At 59.6% G+C, this 15244-nt stretch overlaps 2 protein-coding genes across 2 annotated transcripts in view; one reads left to right on the forward strand and one right to left on the reverse strand.

The window, feature by feature from the left end:
• Positions 1-2892, forward strand: part of LOC308276689 (intercellular adhesion molecule 5-like) — a gene marked incomplete at both ends in the record, with an annotated part of 18315 nt that extends 15423 nt beyond the window's left edge. The window contains 4 exons of the mRNA XM_080715515.1: positions 8-255; positions 334-573; positions 1452-1715; positions 2642-2892. Coding sequence (XP_080571641.1) covers positions 8-255; positions 334-573; positions 1452-1715; positions 2642-2892 — 1003 coding nt within the window. The remainder of the gene's footprint in view (positions 1-7; positions 256-333; positions 574-1451; positions 1716-2641) is intronic.
• An 8467-nt stretch (positions 2893-11359) lies between these two features.
• On the reverse strand, positions 11360-14430 carry FDX2 (ferredoxin 2; the record flags this gene model as incomplete). The annotated part of the gene is made up of 4 exons (XM_080715516.1): positions 11360-11516; positions 11613-11700; positions 13925-14312; positions 14365-14430. 4 exons carry the CDS (start codon positions 14428-14430, stop codon positions 11360-11362), a joined length of 699 nt encoding a protein of 232 aa, XP_080571642.1.
• Between the last annotated feature and the right edge of the window lie 814 nt (positions 14431-15244).

A 15244-nucleotide genomic window follows, 5' to 3' on the forward strand; every position in this document is an offset into this window, starting at 1 on the left:
GCCCCAGCAACTGGACGTGGGTGGACGGATCCGGACGGCCGTTCCCCTGCGCGGTGGACGGGGAGCCCGAGCCCAGCGTGGAGTGCCGGGGCCCCGAGGGCGCCAGCGCGGGGGTCGTGCTGCTGCCGCTGGCCGCCGCGGGCGCCCGGCCCGCAGGCCCCCGCGTGCCCAGCCACCTGCCGCCCGGGATCTACGTGTGCAACGCCACCAATCGCCACGGCTCCACGGTCAAGGCGGTGGCCGTGAGCGCCGAGTGTGAGCAGGGCCCGGGGGGTGGGGAGGGGGCGTCGGGCCCGGCCGCCGCCCTGACGCCCCCCGGGGGCTGCCTTGCAGCGGCGCCGCGGATGGACGAGGCCACCTGCCCCAGTCGCCAGACCTGGCTGGAGGGGGCCCAGGCCGCGGGCCCCGCCTGCACCGCCCGGGGCCTGCCCTCCCCGCAAGTGCGCTGCTCCCGGGAGGGCGCGCCCCGGCCCGAGCGCCCGCGCGTGTCCAGGGAGGACGCGGGCACCTACCGCTGCGTGGCCAGCAATGCCCATGGCTCGGACGCCCGCACCGTCACGGTGGGCGTTGAATGTGAGTCAGGCCGTCGGGGATGTCGCAGCAGCCCGGGGGTCTCCCCCCGTGGAAGAGAGGGTGGTCCCATAGTGGGGCCCTGGGGTGATAACGGGGTGTGGGGCGCACCTTGTGTCCAGAGCTTGGGAGGCTGAGACAGGAGGGTCTCGGGTCACAGACAGCCTCGGCTTCTGAGTGAGGAGGCTCTCAGCAGCTTAGTGAGACCCTGTTAACAAATAAAGTGTAAAATAAGTCTGGGAGTAGAGCCTGGGGGTAGAAAGCCCCTGGGTTCCACCCTCAGTACCACACGCGCGCGCACACACACACACACACACACACACACACACACAAATAGAGAATAAAAAATAGGGTTGGGAGCCGGGCGTGGCGGCGCACGCCTGTAATCCCAGCAGTTGGGAGGCTGAGACAGGAGGATGGGGGTTCAAAGACAGCCTCAGCTACTTAGTGAGGCCCTCTGCAACTCAGTGAGACCCTGTTTCAAAAGAAAGAAGCCGGGTGTGGTGGCGCACGCTTGTCATCCCTGTGCTTGGGAGGTGGAGACAGGAGGATTGTGCAGGTTCAAAGCCAGCCTTGCTGGCTTAAGAGACCCTGTTTCAAAAAAAATATATATATATATATATACATATACATATATACATATATATACACATATATATACACACATATACATATGTATATATGTATATATATACATACATACATATATATATGTCTGGGCTGGGAGTGTAGCCTGTACCACCCCCCCAAACAAAAAAAGTAGGGTTGGAGGTGTAGCTTGGAGGTACAATGCTCCTGGGTTCCATCCCCAGTACCGCAAAAAACATAAATAAATTAAATAAATAAATAACTCAGGGCCTTCGCCGCTTGGTCCCCTGCAGACCGGCCAGTGGTGGCCGAGCTGGCCGCGTCGCCGCCCAGCGTGCGGCCAGGCGGGAACTTCACGCTGACCTGCCGCGCCGAGGCCTGGCCTCCAGCCCAGATCAGCTGGCGCGCGCCCCCGGGGGCGCTCAACCTCGGCCTGTCCAGCAACAACAGCACGCTGAGCGTGGCGGGCGCGCAGGGCAGCCACGGCGGGGAGTACGAGTGCGAAGCCACCAACGCGCACGGGCGCCACGCCAGGCGCATCACGGTGCGCGTGGCCGGTAAGTGTCGGGGCTGGTCCCCGCAGGTAAGACGGAGCCAAGGGCGCCCATAGAACCGGCCTGTGATCCCAGCACTTGGGAGGCTGAGGCAGGAGGATCACAGGCTGGAGGCTGGCCCGGCAATTTAGCTAGACCCTATTCCAAATTTTAAAAAGTAGATAAAAGAGCTGGGCGTGATGGCTCACGCTTGTAAGCCCAGCATTTGGGAGGCTGAGACAGGAGGATCGCGGGTGCCGGGACACTTAGTGAGGCCCTCTGTGATTCACTGAGGCCCTGTTTCAAAATAAAGAATAAGCCCGGGCGCGGTGGCGCATGCGCTTGGGAGGCTGAGACAGGAGGATCACGCAGGTTCGAAGCCAGCCTCAGCTGCTTAGTGAGGCTCTCAGCAACTCAGTGAGACCCTGTTTCCAAATAAAATAGAAAACAGGTCTGGGAGTGTAGCCTGGAGGCAGAAAGCCTCTGGGTTCCACCCCCAGTACCACATACACACACAAAAAAAATGGGGCTGGGGGTGTAGCTCGGAGATAGAATGCCCCTGGGTTCCATCCCCAGTACCGCAAAAAAAAAAAAAAAAAAAAAAAAGCCACTTAACTGTGGGGCTTAGTTGGGTTGTTTTGGGGCTGGGAAGGACCTTTTGGGGTACCTGCTGCGGGCAGCCTCCTGCTGACCTGGAGTGGGGCTCTGCTGGGGGGAACTTGGCCAGTGGGCATTGGAAAAGGCCAGCTGGGGGGGTGGCGAGGTCCCCTCCCTCGGGGCCGGGGTCTGCCGGTGGGAGGGGTCCCGAGCCGGGCTGTGTGCGGGAGAACCGCCCCCTGGAGGGCGTCGGGCCAAGGTGAACCCCCTGGACACCTGCCGAGGCCGGGCCCCCAGGCCGGTCCGGGCGGGGGGCGCAGCCGGCCCAGCCTGGGTGAGGGTCTCCCCCGCAGGTCCGTGGCTGTGGGTCGCCGTGGGCGGCGCGGCGGGGGGCTTGGCGCTGCTGGCCGCGGGGGCCGGCCTGGCCTTCTACGTCCAGTCCACGGCGTGCAAGAAGGGCGAGTACAACGTCCAGGAGGCCGAGAGCTCGGGCGAGGCCGTGTGCCTCAACGGCGCGGGCGGGGGCGCCGAGGGGGGCGCCGAGGGGGCGGCCGAGTCGCCGGCGGGGGCCGAGGTCTTCGCCATCCAGCTGACCCCGGCCTGACCTGCCTCTGTCCCCGCGGGCGGGGCGCCCTGTTTATTTATTCACCTCTGGGGGCGTCGCCCCTTTTCCACCCGTCTCCCCCCAATAAAATTTTTATAAAGGACTCTGGCCTCCGCTCTGGCTCGCGCTGTGGGACAGTGTGGAATCGGATCTCGATGGTCATTTTCTGGGGGGGGTTCCGGAGGACGGACCCCTGCATGCCGCCCTGTGCTGAGTGGCCACGCCTCCGGCCTTCTTACTTTTAGTTTCCAGCAGGAAGTCGGCTGCCGAGGGCTTTGCTAAATGGCCGAGGCCGGCCTCAAACCTGCAGTCTTGGGTCTCCGCATCCCGAGTGCTGGGGCGGCTCGCAGGGGCCTCCATCTGGGCTTTCAAATAACTTTTTTTTTTTTTTTTTTTTTGAGGAACTAGGATTAGAACCTAGGGATGTTCTACCCCGAGCTACACACGCCCAGCGCTATTGTTTTTATTTATTTATTTATTTTTTCCCCACGTCGGGGCTTTCTACCTCCGGGCTACACTCCCAAACCTATTTTATACTTTATTTGGAAACAGGGTCTCACTAAGTTGCTGAGGCTGGCTTCGAACCTGCGCGATCCTCCCGTCTCAGCCTCCCAAGCGCGGGGATGACGAGCGTGCGCCACCACGCCCGGCTGTTTTTATTCTTTATTTTGAATTAGGGCCTAAGTAGCTGAGGCTGGCCATGAACCGAACCTGTGATCCTCCTGTCTCGGCCTCCCAAGTGCTGGGACTACAAGCGTGGGCCCCCACGCCCTAACCCTAATAACAAACAACTTGCGTGTGTGGTACTGGGACTGGTCCTGGGGTAATTCTACCTCTGAGCTACACCACCCGCCCTATTTTATTTTGAAACAGGGCCTCTAGGTTGCCGAGTCTTACTACTTGCTGAGGCTGTCCTCCAACCTGCGCCCCTCCTGTCTCAGCCTCCCAAACGCTGACTGGGATTATCAGCGTGTGCCACCACGCCCGGCTTGGTCCTATCCTTAACGCCCCCGTCCAGGTCCCCTGCCAGGGGTGGGGGCCGCTCCTCCCCATCCTAGAGCATCTGCCCCAACCCAGAAGTCCTTGGAGCTGGGCCCTGGGGATACCCCACCCCTCACAGGCCGAGCCAGAGCATCCTGCTGGGAAGGCGGCCCCCATGAGTAAAAGGGGGACAGTGGCGGCAGCTGGGTCGGCCCTCAGGTGTCCCTCTGGTTGTAGGGTGCACCCTGGCCTCCTTTAACTGTGTCCAGCTGCCTGCCTCAGTTTACACCCAGCCTGCCTTTCCACTGGGCGTCAGCTGCAACCCTCACGGCACACCATCCCCCCAGGCAGGAGAGGACAGCTGGGCCTCCTCCCCCCAGCTCCCTCCAGGAGCGCCTCCCTCAGAAGAGGGAACAGGGAGCCCAAAGGCTCCTGCCAACAGCCGCCCCGCACCTCTTCCGTGTTTACTCTGTGGCTGGGGATGCAGCCAGCGCCGGCGGGGACCTGTGGGCTGCGGCCCGACTTGGCTTTTTTGCTGTGGCCGTGGTAAGGGGATGGAACCTGGGGGGCTCCTACCTCCGAGCTACGCCTTTAGCCCGATTTTATATTTTTTAATTTGGGAACAGGGTCTCACTAAGCTCCTGAGAGCCTCACTGAGCTGCTGAGGCTGGCTTCGAACCCGTGCGAACCTCCTTCAAATACTGGGAATACAAGCGTGCGCCACCACGCGCGGCTTTTTTTTTTTTTTTTTTTTTTTTTGCAGTACCGGGGATGGCACCCAGGAGCATTCCGCCTCCGAGCTGCACCCCTGGCCCTATTTTTAACTCTTTATCTTGAAACAGGGTCTCACCGAGTTGCAAGGGGCCTCGCTAAGCAGCTGAGGCCGGCTGTGACCTGCGATCCTCCTGCCTCAGCCTCCCAAGCGCTGGGATGCCAGGCGTGTGCCTGGCGCCCGGTCAGCGTGGTGACTCCTTGCAGCCGCCTCTGGCCTGGATGTGTGGCTGCGCGGTGCCGCCCGGGCCCCAGTGGGATGGCGGCTCCCGGGCTGGAGGATCCCAGGCACCTGCTCCTGGAGGGTCACCGGTCGCAGCTATGACAGAATTCACTACTGAGAGAACTTCTTTTATTTGGGGCCCAGATTGGAGCAGGCGGAGCCGGCAGGAGCTCTGGCGCCTGAAGCCTGGGCCTCCCGCCTGGGAGAGAGGAGCCAGGCTGGGTCTTTCTCTACCGCTAGGACTTCTGCCTGTTCTTTTCCTGGGGAAACTGAGGCAGAACTGGCTGAGCTGAGTGAAGAAGGGCTTACATTTCCTCCGTTGGACCGCGGTGGGGGCCCAGGGACACCCCGCATCTGATACACAGCCTCTTGGGCTGGACGTTTTTCCTGGGGACCAGCCAGCAGCTGGAGCAGCGGGTACCGTATTTCTTGTACCTGGGGTGGGGGTATGAGAAACCATCGTTCAGGGTGCAGCGTGGGGGGCGTAGAAACCACCACAAAGAAATCATTTTCTCCAGGGAGATGTTTCACTTTTCCCACGCCCCATCCCGGCTAGGCATGGACTGACTGGTCTGGGCGCCCCCTTCCCACTCTGCTCAGCACCTGATACCGCAGGCGTTGCAGAGAGGGGTCCCGTCTTCGGCATCTCTCCAGAGCGGGGTCCTCTGGGTCCTACAGGAAGCACAGCGCCGGGGTCCTGAGGGGTCGGAGGCCAAGCGTTCAAAAGAGAGAGGCCGGGTGGGCTGGGGCACTTTGCGGGGTTCTCTGCAAAAGCCCGCTGGTTCTGGGCCAGCCTCAGTGTTGCCAGAGCCAGGAAGGGAGACAGATGGCGGCTCCCTGGGAGGAAGCTGGGGGTGGGGTGACTCAGCCCCAGGGAGGGGCGCTCCCTCCTCCTGGGTGGCTCTAAAAGGGAGCCTGATGGGAAAGGGCCGCAGGGAGACAGGAGAGCCCCCTCCCCCAAATGCCTACAGCTCTGGGCTCCGCACTCACCTAGGGCCTCGGCGCCCCCGGGGTTGGGCTCCGGGGCCCGCAGGGGGCTGGTGGGGGGGCCCAGCGCGGGGCTGCTGCAGGCTGGGCTGGAGGAGAGACAGGTGTTAGCACTGAGGGCTCAGTACTGTCTCCCACAGCCCCCCAGAAGGAACTTTTTTCTTTTTTTAACAATACCGGGGATAGAACCCAGAGGCATTCTACTTGTGAGCTACACCCCAGCCCTAGTTTTTAGTCTTTATTTTGAAGCAGGGTCTCACTGAGTTGCAAAGGCCTCACTAAAGTCACTGAGGCTGGCCATGAACCACGATCCCTCTGTCTCAGCCTCCCGAATGCTGGGGTGACAAGCGTGCGCCACCACGCCCGGCTTTTTTTTTTTTAAACAGAGCCTCACTAAGTTACGGAGGGCCTCACTAGGTAGCTGAGGCTGGCTGCGAACACACGGTCCTCCTACATCAGCTTCCCGAGTCCTGGGATTACAGGATGTGCTGTCAAGCCATCTGAAAATGAACATTTATTTGTGGTGCTGGGGATTGGATCCAGAGCCACTGTGCCTCTGCGTCAGACCCCCAGCCTGACTTTATGTATGCCCAGGAACCGCGATCCTCCTGTCTCTGCCTCCCAAGTGCTGGGATTACAAGCGTACGCCACCAGGCCCATTCTGGTTTTATATTTATATTTTAATTAAAAAAAATTTTTTTTTTTTTTTTGGTGGTACTGGGGTTCCTGGAAACCTTTCTACCTCTGGGCTATACTCCCAGACCTATTTTACATATATATATTTTTATTTGGAAACAGGACCTCTTAAGCCAGCAAGGCTGGCTTCGAACCAGCGTGATCCTCCTGTCGTTGCCTCCCAAGTGCGGGGATTACAAGCGTGCGCCACCATGCCTGGCTATATTTTTATTTTTAAATGGCGTCAGCTAGGTGTGGTGGCATACGCTTGTAATCCCAGTATTTGGGAGGCTGAGACAGGAGGATTGTAGGTTTGCAGCCAGCCTTAGCAACTTAGTGAAACCCTGTTTCAAAATATTAAAAATAGCAGGCACATACCTATAATCCTAGGATGTGGGAGGCTGAGACAGAAGGATCGCGGTTCACAGCCAGCCTCAGCTACTTAGTGAGGCCCTCCACAACTTAGTGAGACCTGGTTTCAAAATAAAGAATAAAAAGTAGGGCTGGGGATGTAGCTTGGAGGTAGAATGCCCCTGGGTTCAATCCTCAGTACTGCAATAAAATAAATAAATAAATAAACAAATGAATAAATAGCTAGGCATGGTGGCACATGCTTGTGATCCTTGTACTTGGGAGATTGAGATAAAAAAACATCGCAGGTTTCAGGCCAGGCTCAGCAAGTAGTGAGACTCATCAACCTAGTTGAACCCTGTTTCAAAATAAAAATAAAATTGTTAATTCCAGTACTTGGGGGGCTGAGACAAGAGGATTGCAGAGCTGGGGGTGTAGAATGTCCCTGGGTTCAACATCCAGTTTTACAAAAAAGAAAAAAGAATAAAAAAAAAAAGCATGCTGGCTATGGTGGCGCACGCTTGTAATCCCAGTGCTTGGGAGGCTGAGACAGGAAGATCACAGGTTCAAAGCCTTAGCAACTTAGTGAGGCCCTCCACAAGCTTAGAGAGACCTCGTTTCAAAATAAAAAAATAAATAGGACTGAGGGTGTAGCTTGGAGGTGGAAGGCCTCTGGGTTCCATCTCTGGTAACACACACACACACACACACACACACACACACACACCCCAAATAAAGAAATAAGTAAATAAATAAAAATAAAACAGGGCCAGAGAAGCCAGGCGTGGTAGCACACCCTTGTAATTCCAGCATTCAGGAGGCTGAGACCGGGGGATCGCGGTTCGCGGACAGCCTCAGCTACTTAGTGAGGCCCTCTGTAACTCAGTGAGACTCGGTTTCAAAATAAAGAATAAAAAAGAAATAGGGCAGGGGGGTGTGGCTCAGAGGTCGAATGCCCCTGGTTTTCATCCCCAGATCCACAAAAAAACTAAACTAAAACAAAACCAAAAAACAGGGCCAGAGGTATAGCTCAGTTAGAAGGCCCAGAGCTCAATCCCAGTGCCACACACGAAAACCAAAAACAGAACAGGGTCTTGCTAAATTGCTGAGGCTGACCTTGAGCCTAGGATTATTTGTCTCCCAAGTATTGAGATTACAGGTATGCACTACCACGCCTAGTATTTTATTTAATTAACTTATTATTATTTGTGATACTGGGGATTGAATCCAGGGCCATTTTACCTCTGAGCTATACCTCAACCCCTTTATATAATTTTTTTCAGTACTGGGGATGGAACCTAGGGGCATTCTGCCTCCAAGATACACCCCCAGCCTTATTTTTTGGTGGTGCTGGGGGTGGAACCCAGAGGCTTTCTACCTCCGGGCTATACTCCCAGACCCTTTTTTAATATATTATTTGGAAACAGGGTCTCACTTAGTTGCTGAGAGCCTCACTAAGCACCTGAGGCTGGCTTTGAACCTGCGTGATCCTCCTGTCTCAGCCTCCCAAGCACCGTGATTACAAGCATGTGCCATCATGCCCGGCTGCCCTATCTTTTAGGCTAAAACCTAAAAATTAAAGGTTTCACCAAGTTACTGAGCTGGCCTGGAACCCATTATCCTTCTGTCTCAGACTCCCAGATACTGGGATTACAACCAGCTGGTATTACGCATTCTAAACCCTGTTTAAAAGAAAAGAAAAAAGAAAAAAAAAGGTGGGCGGGGTTGCGCACACTTGTAATCCCAGCCTTCCGGAGACAGACAGGAGGATCACGGTTCGGTGCTAGCTTAAGTCCTTAGTGAGGCCCTCTGCAGCTTAGTGACATCCTGTTTTAAAGATAAAGAATAAAAAATAGGGCTGGAGGATGTAGCTCAGAGGTAGAATGCCCCTGGGTTCCACCCTCGGTACCAAAAAAAAAAAAAAAAAGTGGTGGCACACATTTATTTATTTTTTGGTGATACTGGGTATGTAACCCGGGGCCTTCTACCTCCGGGATACACTCCCAGACCTATTTTGTATTTTATTTGGAAACAGGGTCTCCTAAGCCAGCGGAGGCTGGCTTCGAACCCGCGCGATCCTCCTGTCTCAGCTTCCCAGGCTCGGGCATCAGAAGCGTGCGCCACCACGCCCGGCTGGCACACACTTATAATCCCAGTATTTGGGAGGCTGAGGCAGGGGAATCGATCACGGTTCAAAGCCAGCCACGGCAACCTACTGAACCCATTTCAAAACAAAAAAATAAATAAATAAAAGTAGGGCTGGGGGTGTAGCTCAGGGGCAGAATATCCCTGGGTTCAAGTCCTAGCACCACAAAAAGTAAAAAATATTAATAATAAAAAAAGGCTTAAGCCGGGCGTCATGGCGTACGCTTGTCATCCCTGCGCTTGGGAGGCGGAGACAGGAGGATCGCGCGGGTTCGAAGCCAGCCGCGCTGGCTTAGGAGACCCTGTTTCCAAATAAAATATAAAATAGGTCTAGGAGTGTAGCCCGGAGGTAGAAGGGCTTCCAGGAACCCCAGTACCACCAAAAAAAAAAAAAAAAAGTCTTAAGGCTGAGTGTCTGTAGAGGACCCCTGGGTTCAATCCAATCCCTATTACGGGAAAAATAAAAGAGTCAAAGCCCACGGGAGGATGCGCTCGGGCTCTCTGCAAGCACTATAGTATTTCCTATGAGGGTGACCAGGCTGAGCGCCGGCACCCGGGGGGCCCTGGAACCGAGCCCCGGGTCCTCCCTCGCGCCACCCAGCCCCTACCTGTAGGTGGGCAGGATGTGCAGGCTGGAGTCTGGGTTTATCTGGAACTTCAGAGTCACCCCTTTAAAGCTGGGGTCCTGGCTCTCAGTGCTGGGGCGAGGGTTCGGCTGCTTGCGTGGCCTCCTCGGGGCTGGGGCTGCAGGAGCCTCCGGGGCCCCCGGGCTGGCCAAGGTCTGCAGGTTCTTGGAATTCCTGGCCATAGTCAGGGCGCCCAGGGCCCCCAAGGTCATGGGCTCCCAGCAGCAGTGCCCGGCCAGCCCCTCTTCTTGGAGGAAGCGCAGGGCGGTGATGGAGCCCTGGCCCGCAGGCCACAGGGACCTGGGGACAGCGGGGTGCGGTCACCGGGCTGCAGGCCTGGGGCCCCCACCCGCTGCTCTGGGTAACTGGGCCCTAAGGTCACATGACCGGCCTGGGCGCACACTCCCAGCTAGGTGGTTTGAAGATTTAGAAGTTACAAAGTAATTGCCTACAAAGGGCTCCGGTATTTGTGACAGGTGCTGTTCTTAACCTTAATTAACCACCTCGCCCCCCCACGCTGGCCCCCACTCGGGCTTCCAAGTCTCCTAAAAGGTGGCGGTTATCTCTGTGACTTGGGGAGGCCCCCCCAGGCCAGCGCTTTGCTAATGGGGGGGGGGGGTCCCAGGGCCTCGGGCATGCGCAGAGCAGAGGCGTGAGCTCGCAGGACCCCAGGCTCCTTGGGGACTGGAGCCTGGCCCCGGCCGGGCACTAACGTGGTGACCTGTTTGTTTGCTGTGGTGTTGGGGACCGAACCCAGAGACATTCTGCCTTCGAGCCGCACCCCCAGCCGATTTCTTTTCTTATTTGCAAAAGGGGTTTCTGGGTCGCCGAGTCTCACTACTGGCGGAGGCTGTCCTCGAACCCGTGGTCCTCGAGTCTCAGCCTCCCCAGGGCTGGGACGGCGGCGCCGGCTCCAGGTGACCTGCGCGTAACCCCCGCAGCCGCTGCCCGGGCCGGGGGCGGCGCTCACCCACCTGCACCTGCCCCTGCGTGGCAGGCCGGCCCGAGGCCTCTGCTCCTGCTGGGCGGAGGGTCTCGGCGGCGCCGCGTGGAGACAGGCGGGCGCCGCCTCGGGGGCGGGCGCGGCCTGCATGGCCCCGTCGGGATCGGGTGCGGGGCCCTGCGGGTGGGCGGCGGGAGGCCGAGCCCCACCTGCGGGCAGCAGGGCGCGGTCTGGGCGGCGCCGGGGCCCACCGCGAGGCGGATCCCTCCGCACGGGGCGGGGCCTCGCAGGCGGGGCGGGGGGCGGGGCGCCGGCCAGGTGGGCGCTCGGGTGCGTGCCCGGGTGGGCGTCCAGGTGGGTGCCCGGGTGCATGCCCGAGTAGGTGCCCGGGTGCGTGCCGGCCAGGTGGGTGCCCGGGTGGGCGTCCAGGTGGGTGCCCGGGTGCGTGCCGGCCAGGTGGGCGCTCGGGTGCGTGCCCGGGTGGGCGTCCAGGTGGGTGCCCGGGTGCATGCCCGGGTGGGCGTCCAGGTGGGTGCCCGGGTGCATGCCCGGGTGGGCATCCAGGTGCGTGCCCGCCGGCCGACCAAGGACACTCGACGCGGGCCTGGGAGACAGATTTATTGCAGCTCCGACTCCACACTGTCCTAGGGGCTCCAGGGCGCCCCCCGCCGTCGCCCCCCCGCCGTCGCCCCGCCAGGCCGGGCCCCTCCTAAGTCCTGGCCGGCGAGCGGCCATGATGGCTCCGGGGCGGCCCAGCGGCCCGCGTCAGTGCGGCTTGGGGACGTGGCCGTCCACATAGAAGTTCCTGGTGATCTTGGGCAGCGTGAACTCAGCCCCTTCCAGCTCCGGGGTCAACACGATCTGGCAGCTCAGCCGGGAGTTCTCCTGGAGGAGGGGTGCCATGTCCAGCATGTCGTCTTCCCTGGTGAGGAGGACAGCGGTCAGCGTGCGCCGCTGGGGAGACCCTGGCCGGGGCGCGCTGGGGGGCGGGCCCCTCCCCTGCAGCGCGGGCGCTCACCTCTCCTCAGGGGGGGGCAGGAGGTCCAGGTGCGCCTGGCTCACGTACACGTGGCAGGTGGAACAGGCCAGGGAGGCTTCGCAGGCCCCTGGAGACAGGAGCGAGGGGTGAGGCCGGCGGGGGCATCGGAGGCCTGCCCCCACCGGTGGAGCGCACCCCAGCGGCCGAGGTGGAGGGCATTATTTTTTTTTTCTGATACTGGGGCTGGAACCCAGGGGCATTCTACCTCCAAGCTACACCCCCAGCCCTATTTTTTCTTCTTTACTTTGAAACAGGGCCTCACGTAGCTGCAAAAGGCCTCACTAAGTAGCTGAGGCTGGCTGCGAACCGGATCCTCCTGTCTCAGCCTCCCGAGTACTGATCAAGCGTGCGCCACCACGCCTGGCACTTATTTTTTATTTTGAAAAAGGAGCTTGCCAAGTCGCTGAGACTGGCCCTGAACCTGTGATCCTCCTGTCTCAGCCCCGCAAGTACAAATCATACCATTTTATAAGCGGGGAACCAGGCCCTGACAGGCTAAGTACTCTGCTCCGGGTCACGCGGCGGTTAAGGGGCAGGATTTGAACACAAGCTGTCCGTCCCTGTCCTGGACCACTGGCTCCTATATTCCAGAACAGAACTACTTCTACGACAGGGACGCCTGCCTGGCCTCCCAGTCTTTTTTTTTTCCGGTAGTGGGGATGGAACCCAGGGGCATTCTACCTCTGAGCTACACCCCAGCCCTATTTTACTTTTGAAACGGGGACTCGCTGAGTTGCAGAGGACCTCACTAGGTGGAGGCTGAATGCAAATCTGCGATCCTCCGGTCTCAGCCTCCCATGTCATAGGATGGCAAGCCTGCGCCACGCATCCTCACCCTTTATTTTTTTGGTGGTACTGGGGGTGGAGCCCAGGGGCTTTTCTACCTCTGGGCTACACTCCCAGACCTATTTTCTATTTTATTTGGAAACAGGGTCTCACTGAGTTGCTGAGAGCCTCACTAAGTAGCTGAGTCTGGCTTGGAAGCTGCGCGATCCTCCTGTCTCAGCCTCCCGAGCGCGGGGATGAGGAGCGCGGGGATGACGCGTGCGCCCCCACGGCCGGCTCCCCGCCCTCTTTAATGACTGATTGGACTTTCTCTTGGATCACACTTCCCAGTTGATCAGGACTTTAACGGTACGCGTACCTGTGGAACTGTTGTTCTGTTCCTGACAGGGCAGAGGCCTGATGTATTTTGTATACTGTTCCCTGGACACACAGTAGGTACTTAATATTCACGGAGAGCAGCACACATTAGTGGCATAAATGGGTTGGATTCCAATCTAGTCTTGCCACTTACTTGATTTTGGACCAGGCCTAGTTAAGCTGAGGCTCAATTTCCTCGTCCGTAAAATGGAATAACAGTTCCCTCTATTGTAGAGAACTGTCACGAAGGTTCCGTTAATATGTAGGCACAAGCTGAACGTAATTTCTGCTCTATTACGATCTTTCCTTCAACAAAAACGGGTCTAATAACCTTTACATCTAAACACCATGACAGGGCACCGATGTGTGTGAACAAGGTGAATGGGGGTCCCTGAACTCACTATAAGGGCTGGGGTGTGGCTCAGAGACAGAATGCCCCTGCGTTCCATCCTCAGTACCCCCCCCTCCAAAAAAAAGAAGAAATAACTAGATGTGCTGTGGTCACAGGGCCTGGGGCAGCGCTCGGAGATGGGGCTGTCAGGAAGATGACATGCACGCTGAGACCTGAAGGTTAAGAAGGAGGCCGAGCGGATCACAGGTTCTGGGCAAGCCCCAGCCACTTAGGGAGACCCTCCCTGCTTCAAAATAAAAAGGGCGGGGGTGTAGCTCCAAGGTAAAATGCCCCTTTGTGCAATCCCCAGTACCACACATAAAAGTAAATAAGTAAATAAAATAAAATAAAAGTAAATAAGTAAATAAAATAGAAAATGAAAGGGCGGGGGACATAGCTGGGGGTGAGGTAGGCAGGTTGTTGACTGAGCGGGCTGAGGCCAGGGCGAGGTCGGGTTTAGCACTTATCTGGTTGGTGGTGAGCCACGGGGCGCCAGCAGGAGAGACAACAGCTATCTATCTGATTTCTTTTTAAAAGTACTTTGCAGTGCTGGGGTTGGAACCCAGGGCATTCGACCTCCGGCTACGCCGCCTGCCCTATTTTTTATCCTTTATTTTGAAGCCGGGTCTCCCTGAGCTGCGGAGGGCCTGGCTACGCTGGCCAGCCTCCATGCCGGCGTGGGTGCAGGTGCCCGGCTCGCCGTGCCATGCCGGCGTGGGTGCAGATGCCCGGCTCGCCGTGCCCGGCGGCCGCCTACCTTCCAGGTCCACTCCGTGGCGCTGGGCCAGGTGGAGCACGTTGTCCCCGACCCTGCCGCTCGCCGGGACGCGCCGGCCGGTCCGGTCGACGAAGACCACGTTCACCCTGCGGACGGAGGGCAGCGCTGCGGCGGGCGGGCGCGGGGCACTCGGATGGGGCACGGGGGCACTCGGATGGGGCACGGGGGGCACTCGGATGGGGCACGGGGGCACTCGGGGCACTCGGATGGGGCACGGGGGCACTCGGATGGGGCACGGGGGCACCCGGATGGGGCACGGGGGCACCCGGATGGGGCACGGGGGCACTCGGGGCACGCGCGCGGGGCACTCGGATGGGGCACGGGGGCACTCACTCGTCCCCGGGCCGCTGGCCGCCGCCGGGCTCCGCTGCGGGCCGGGGGTCCGGGGGACCCGCTGCCGCCCGCGCCCCGCCCGGCGCCCGCGGCCCCCGCCAGGCGCGCAGCAGCCCGGCGCCCACGCCGCCCCAGCCCCCGCGGGCCGCCATGACGCGCCACGTGACCGGAAGGCGCGCGCGCCCCGCCCCGCCCAAGAACCAGCCGGCGGAGCGCTCTTTAAAACCGTTTACTTACAAACTTTAATTCAGCAAAGGTCTGGGGGTACATCCCCGGAGTGGACGTGGCCCCAGCGGGGGGGGGGGGGCCCGCGGTGGGGGGGCAGCCCTGCCCGGGCAGGGGCGGAGCGCCCGCGGGAGGCGAGGTTCCCAGCCCTGGGGGCCGGCCGGGGCCGTCCCGGCCTGGGGAGGGCGCTGGCGCTCGGCTTGGGCGAGGGGAGGCCGGTGGGGGGCGGCGGCCGGCTGCCGGGCTGTAGGGGCTGGGCAGCGGCAGAGAGGTCCGGGCGGGCGAGGTGCAGAGGATGGTTCTGCCATACCAAGGCTCGGCCTTCTACTGTCCCCGGGTCGGGCCCCGGGTCGAGGGGCCCAATCCCCAGCCAGAGCTGTTTGGTCCTGAATCAAGCTTCGGAGCTCGGCTCTGAGAGGCTCTGGCGGCGGGGCCTGTGGCCCAACTTTAAGGCATCAGAGGGCGAGGGGGCTGTGGCAGGGGGCGAGGGACGCGGGGCTGGGGAACTGGCCACAGTGGACAGGCAGGACAGGAGACAGCCATGCCTGCGGTGGACACAGGAAAGAGAAATGGGCCGAGCTGCTGCGAAATGTGGGACGGAGGCACGGGCGGGCGGGACCTCGAAGGAACCAGAGCTGGGGCTCATCCTCCATGTTTAAAACAAGAAAAGACAATGGAAGTCAATTGTCAAAGTTAAAAAGGGGACAGTCTGATCCTCACGGGAGGCGCGAGGAACCCCCA

The sequence above is a fragment of the Muscardinus avellanarius genome, assembly GCF_963383645.1.
Source record: "Muscardinus avellanarius genome assembly, chromosome: 18".
Classification (NCBI taxonomy): Eukaryota; Metazoa; Chordata; class Mammalia; order Rodentia; family Gliridae; genus Muscardinus; species Muscardinus avellanarius.